The sequence below is a fragment of the Pollicipes pollicipes genome, unplaced genomic scaffold, assembly GCF_011947565.3.
Source record: "Pollicipes pollicipes isolate AB1234 unplaced genomic scaffold, Ppol_2.1 Scaffold_4219;HRSCAF=4965_pilon_pilon_pilon, whole genome shotgun sequence".
NCBI lineage: Eukaryota > Metazoa > Arthropoda > Thecostraca > Pollicipedomorpha > Pollicipedidae > Pollicipes > Pollicipes pollicipes.
Window position 1 is genome coordinate 12543380 of NW_023596448.1, and position 7150 is coordinate 12550529.

At 50.7% G+C, this 7150-nt stretch overlaps 1 protein-coding gene across 1 annotated transcript; it reads right to left on the reverse strand.

Moving 5' to 3' along the window:
• Positions 1–1063: 1063 nt before the first annotated feature.
• LOC119095962 (regulator of G-protein signaling 8) lies at positions 1064–6946 on the reverse strand. Its single transcript, XM_037218825.1, has 2 exons — positions 6893–6946; positions 1064–3212 (listed from the first exon to the last, which is right to left on the reverse strand). Exon 2 carries the CDS (start codon positions 2790–2792, stop codon positions 2367–2369), a length of 426 nt encoding a protein of 141 aa, XP_037074720.1. The 5' UTR covers positions 2793–3212; positions 6893–6946; the 3' UTR covers positions 1064–2366.
• Between the last annotated feature and the right edge of the window lie 204 nt (positions 6947–7150).

Genomic DNA, 7150 nt, shown 5'->3' on the forward strand with positions numbered 1-7150 from the left:
TCTCACCGAGCGGCCGCTTGGGCTCGATTTGTTCTGCTGACCGGTGCTTGGACGGCGGTGTTTCCCGTCCTCTCACCGAGCGGCAGTTTGGGCTCGGTTTGTTACACTGACCGGTGCCTGGAGGCGGTGTTTTCCCGCCCTCTCACCGAGCGGCCGCTCGGGCTCGGTTTGTTCCGCTGGCCGGCGCCTGGACGGCGGTGTTTCCCCGCTCTCTCACCGAGCGGCCGTTTGGGCTCGGTTTGCTCCGCTGCTCACCCCTCCCGCTGCGACCACGATCCCGTGACGTCACCGCACTGGCGGTCCCGGCGACCGGATCAGCGCCGTGATGAGCCGCGGGCGGCCCCCCGCCTCTGCGGCCCTCCACCCTTGTTTACAAAGACGCCTGCGGGGACGATAATGATGGGCTCGCCTGCGGCCAAATTTAGCAGGAGCAGGGGTCGCACCGCTAGTGACTGCCGGCGATTTCAGGTAGACAGCTGGGCTGCCAGATCATGCCACCAGTTGCCAGATCTAAACCAGGCGTCGGCGGGCCGTTGGGAAGCATACATTTGTTAATCATGAATCGAGTACTTTATGTGAAAAGCTGTTCGTGTCGCCCTTCTATTCGCTGAGGTAAACCGAAAACCGTCTTTCTACTGGATTTGCTTTCATGCAAACTCGCCTGCTATATCCTGACAAACACGGGAACGAAATGAAATAATTTAAATGCATTTAAACTAATGCATTTCACAAAAAGTGGACGCCATTAGACATACGCACCTATATGCGCAGCAGCTTATTTTACGTTAAATTTTATGAAAATATTCACAAGAGCACGGATACAGCAGAAGCGCAAGCCATCACGCCAATAATGCCACTGCATTGTTATAATCGTGTTCAAGCAATCATCGAACATGACTTTCGACGCATATGGCTGAAGAAATAGCATTTTTCAGTTTTATGTGCTGACATGTGCTGCCTACAAACGACCAGAAAACTCCAGATGTTCTAGGAAAACAAACAGCATGCAGCACGACAACGTCTGCCTTCGCAGCTTGCCACCATTGCCTTGCGCAAGACTGCCTACGACTGCATCAGTGTATTTTTGTAGTAGTTCATCCGACAACAAATCAAGCCACATGGTAACACAACCCGCCATCATGTCATAAGCTCACAGCTGAATGGTCGTACCAATACGGGCGATGTCTCTCAAGCTATCGCGGCAAAAGCGTGAAGCTGACAGATGGCGAGCGAGTCAATACTGTATATTTGTCTCCGCTACAGCTGCCTCAACGCTTCTGACGACGGAAGGAGTCAACATAACGTCTAAAAACAAACACCTATCCTTTGAAAAAACGAGAAAAAAAAACAGGGTAACTTCGGTGCCTAACTTCGGTCACGGTTGACGGACTAGACGAGCACCCAGCGAAAAATATAGCTGAAACGCCGCCTTAAGATTGCGGCGGTGCACCCCCGCACAGAGTGGCACATTATTCATTCATTTTAGGATCGGCAGTTCCACAAGGCACCCCAGTGGACAATCCGCCCACACCACCCACCACCGGTAGCTCGAGACGTGTGATCGCCGTGCGCGAGGAAACATCGGCTCCTGACCCGAGGTTAATAATCCAGAGTTCAGGGTTTGGCAGCAGGGTCCAGCCTCTACATACTGTGCTATTCTGCTGGTCAGATACTCAGCTGTTTTCACGGTCACTCGAGTAATTACAGCCAACGATCACGTAGCCAGAATGTCATGCCGCTTCGTTGACACACATGAGAGCGATCGCCACCACCAGCATTGATACTGCCATCATTGGGTGGGGTCAGGATAAGCTATTCAGGATAAGCTAGCTTGTGATTGGCAAGCGCATGCAGGTCCAGAAATAATGCCGGGGCAAATGTGCTCACCGACACTTTTGCGTCGCATAGGGAGCCCACAATTCAGAGATCACACGCACCATACGATATCCGGGTGTCGGCGTCTGAGAAGCACAATCACGCGTCCGCGCTTCACAGGCCATTTCAGGCAAGGCCACAATAGCACGCTTCCCCGTCCTAACGAGCGCCCAGAAAACGGACGCGGTCAGCGGAGCGTCCATTCCCTCACGTGCAACGGGTATGCTCTGGTCGCCTCCAATCTCTGCTCGAGCGACCAAGGCCCTGAGTCCCGCCCTGATTCCCTGCTCGAGGGACTCAGGGGCCCTGAAACACTTCAGGACGGGACTCAGACTCTACGATCCAGTCCAGATCCAGATCCAGATCCAGATCTGGATCCAGTCCCAGCTGGCCCAACGGCGCTCCGACGGGACCACAATGATCAAATCCGACTCCCTCACAACTCCTTAGAACAGGGAGCAAGCCTTGGCCGGCCCCCTGTTGGCCTCATGTCACTTGAGCGACTTCTTCATCTTCATCAGCTCCACGCAGAAGCCCGGGTAGCTGTCCTGTTCCATGCGCGCCTTGACCTTGTACTGCGCCTCCTCGAACACGCCGAAGCCCTCCGCCTCCTTCTGCTCCAGCCGCTGGCGCACCGCCTCCGCCTCGCGGTATACGTTCACCTTCTTCGGCGCGTCGATGTCGAGGAACGTCTCGTAGATGGCGTTGGCGTCGTCCTTGACCTGCTTGTAGGCGTCGCTGAGTCGCTGGCAACGCAGCCAGAACTCCAGGTGCCGCTCGGTGCCTTCGTGCAGCAGGTGCTCCATGAACATGTCGCGGCCGCGGTCGCTGGCTAGCAGCCGGTCGAAGGAGCTGGTCCACTCCTCGATCTGCTGCGCCGTCACCTTGTTATACGACTCCGGCTTGTTTTTCGGCATTGTGGGTTCGGTGGAGGGCGGGAAGAATCAGACGAAAATCGAGGCGCTGCCAGATGAACCTTTATCGGTGGCCTCGTCTCTCATGCACTGGATGGTATAAGATTCCAAGGGGTCCGCGCTGCTTCGAAGTGGCTAGACACCCTAACGTGGTGCGCTCGCACCGTTGGGTTGGTGACGTTTTGCGCCGCACCCTTCACAGCAAGCCAGCGGCGCCAGGCGCCGGCCACGCGCGTTGGGGGGCGGGGGGCGGAGGTATTTATAGACACCGGGCCACGGCACCACGCAACCAGCTACTCCGAATCACTTCACAAACCGCGGAAGATCGGCACAAGCTGACGCGTCGCGGCCGTTGCCATGCATCTAGGTGCCTCCCCCGTCAGGTGCCACGTGGACTCGTCCGCGCCCGAGTCAGAGAAGAGCCTAGAAACAGGAAAAGGGGCGTCAAACTGCGTTCGCGTCGTGGAAGCGCGCACCAGGCCACGAACACGTCGGTCGCACTGTTCACACTGCCACCGGGTCGCTGGCTCATTCACTTGCCTCACATCGCGTCTTCCGGTGCGCACGCTCCCACGCAACGGCACGCGGCACTTTCTCACGGGCCAGCCGCGACGCTCCGCCGCACGGCCGGCGACGCGGCCGCGGGTTCGCCTGTCGCTCATTGGTCGTCCTTATGACGTCACCCAATGAGGTGAGGGAAGTAGTGCGGGATATCGCCGGGGCGCGGCGCTAGTGAATGTGGGCCAACCCGAGGACACCTGCGATGCATTTAAAAATTTAAAGTGCCGGCATGGCGCAACAAATATTATTTGACAGGGAGGAAGACTTGCTTACGTCGTTATGCATATTCTAACATGCTTCAGGCAGCCTTATTCAGAGTAAATGGTCTAGCCATTTGTGTTCAGAGGCGTCGTGATTCATGACTGAGGTCCCTCGCCGTTGCAAAAAGCATGCCATCTCCTTAGGGGCAGGGACGAATCCAGGTGGACGTGGTCACCACCAGATGGTTAAAAGGAATACATATTCGCTTTTAAGGATAGTTTTAGGTATCGACGAGTAGCTCATAATGCCTAAGCTTCAAACCAAATTGTGTTTTAGACCTAGTCCCCCGGTTCCATTTGAGATCACCTTGTAATATGGACCCACAAAATATCGGGCCAAATTTTGCCAGAGGAGAAAGTCTTCCATGCGATGTGCAGTTTTAAAATGGTGAGACATCTAAAACAATAATGGCACCTGCTACAGAGTCATGTATCAACTTTTCAGTGATCGTGCAAATAGTTTACTCCCCTTTCTGCCTTCTACTTGCCCATTCATTCTGCCTTACTTTCTCCTATATGCGACTTTCTGGTCGCGTTTCAGTCCTGGCAAAGCACGCTCCAATTTGCACTGGCTAATTATAATAAGCTATGGCTAATATATAATATAATAAAAAATGATATATAATAAAAATAATAAGGCACCCCCTTCTCCTTATCGCAATCTTCATCTCATCTGTCGAAAATTTGTACGTGACAGGTGTGGCTTGCGGCCGGTGGCGGCGATCGTACTTAATGCCAGGTGACGGTCAAAGAACAGGAAAGACCGTGCTGAGCATTGCAGCACGTAAACCTTCGCCAGCAAATTATGCCGTAAGTCTGAAATTAATAGATCGGATGACAGGAGTCAGGGCACACACAGCAAGCACTGCTTAGTATTAGCTCGTATCCCAGAAATCCATTCGTTCAGAAGTTTTGGCTCCTCTCCTTTTTTGACCAATATATTCGCATGTCCAATCCCATCGGTCTCTCTATTTTATACTTCTTCCTAGCACCGCTTGTTTAAATTTTCATTCATCACCAGGTGTATATGAACCCTCGACTTGATTCGCGGTTTGCATAACGCGGACTGATAAGGGGGTCGATGTGCCCCGTCCCCCGCCCTCCCTACCGTTTCCAAACTAAAAAAGATGGAGTTTAACAACAAAAAAACGCCTGGTATTGGTCTCAACCAGTTATCGTGATTGTAATATCTGTTTAAAAAAATTATATGTCAATGATTGACTCCATCATACTAGGTAGAAGTATAAATTTTCCCCAACAGCCGAACTCTTTCAGCTTTACTTGCTCATGTGTACAGAATCATGTCTTGCAGCCGGGGGCGGCACCATTAATTTGTGATGGGGGTGGGGGGAGATACGCCTGTAAAAACATCACACACTTGAATACAAAATGGGGTGAAAACTAAAATTCAGTATTGGAGTTGTCGTACTTGATCATTGTCATACGTAAATTCATCGCGTGTCTTGAACATCACGACCAGGAGGCATGGAGGGCGCGGGAACCGAGGTTGAGGGGCAGAGGCTGAAACACAAAACTTTTCGAAAATTCCTCTGCAAGTTAGAGGACCGAATAATGCTTGAAGTTGAAACAAGATCAACCGATGCGCACAGAGAGCGTAACGGACACTTCTGCACTACTCACCAAATCTGTTCATTTCCGAGCAAGTTATGAGAGCTCCAACTTTTAAATCATGACCTCAGACAAATCTCGGCCAAAATTGGGGCATTCTTTAAGCCTGAAAGTTCTCGGGTACAAAAAATAGTACTGAAAAAAGAAAAATTGCGTCGCTCCACTCTGCCGTTATTTCACTAAGAACAAGAACATAGGAGGGAAGGATTGCCGTCCCTCGGCCGTCGTCTTCGCCATTTGAGCTTTGGGCTCATGAAATGGCATGCATCAGTCATTGGGGCTCAACAATGTATGTGAATGTGTATGTTTTAAGGAGGGGATGGGGAAGACTTTAAATACTGTTTAGAAACACCATTTATCAAATATCCAGGTAGAAAATCAACTGGTGGACTACCCCGTATCCATTCACTTTAACTCATTGAGCCGCTCGATCAATGATGTAACATTCGTTGGCTTGGGGAGGGTACGGAGCAAAAATGGCAAGATTTTTGCCCATTGCTACACGCTCAGAGGAAGTGGATTTGTGTGCCAGGAGCATCACACCTTTAACGAGTGATCAACGTAAAAACCAAAAGCTAACGTACGAAATACATTAAAAAGTGTCTTAGCAGAGGCTAACCCACAACCAATGCACCTGTGTCGATCACTAGTTTTACGAAAGGATGTGAATAGGACAGGGTTAGGATAGGATAGAGATAGGGCTATCCAGACTGAAGCAGGCTACTATAGAACTGGAACATCTCATGGTATAACGTCAGTATGTTTCTTGTACCTGAACAGAGCAGAATGAATGCATGCACGTAAAAAATGTTTTACGTATGCTCAGCTGTGCATGCACACTTCGCTTCTTCCAGTTGAGGCTTAAGTACTGTTGCTTTTTTCCTAAAACGAAACTACGTTGGCCGAGTAAAATGAATTTGTTTAAATTCAAGCCAAGTTTCAACTGTATTCTGAAAACAGCAAGCGCCCTGCCCCTATCTGGCTAAGGCATCCGTGCGATAGCGACATGATGGCGACACGATAGCGACACGTGCCATGCGACATTTCACCCGGCTTGTTATTGTGGATTGTGCGCTAAAACTGGTGGAACGCTGACCGATGTCTTCTTTGTCACAAGCCTAGAAGCACATGAAATTAAAAATGCACGTGATGTGTGTGCGAGAAAGTCCTCATCATCAATAGTCGGAAACAAAGGGCGTTTAAAGTAAGCTATTGCATTGGTCGAAAACTTGGTCCTAATACTGAAACCGCTTAGAAATGTTTTTTTTCGGGTGAACCCGAATGTTGAAGCGCGTGACGGCCATGGGGTGAACACCCGCAAGGCTATTGATTTTCGCCACCCTTTACGAGACGTGTGGACCAGTACACAGTTTTAAGGCCATGATATCAGTAAGCCTTATTTTGAGATGTGCAGACCAGGTAAACAAGCATATTCCGGTCAACGTAACGAGTGCGCACGACTCGTGATGTGAATGACACAGGCAGCCGAAGCCGTTGGGAAACGCTTCAAGTAAAGTTGATATGAATGCATGTTATGAGCAAGTTACTACTTGTTTTCACTACGGTACATAGTTTACAGATAACAAGTGAAAATCGACGGTGTACGAATGCATCCGGTTAACAGAAAGGGGAAACCAGGAAATGGAAACAAACCTGTCAAGCAAGGAGTCGTCGCCAAGTCTTGTCGATTGCCTCGCCCAAAAATCCCGCTTACAACCTCGGTGGCTGAACGCGAACTACAACAGACACTCGCGGTTCGACTCGACACATTTCTAACGCACAAAAATCCGGTACAAGCAAATACTTAGTCAGGCGATGCCAACCAGAGCAGAGCATTGAGCCTGGCACCGGCCCGAAACGCTTCCTCCATCATGGAAGGCAATCGATTGGTGACGTCACTGAGCTTTAAGA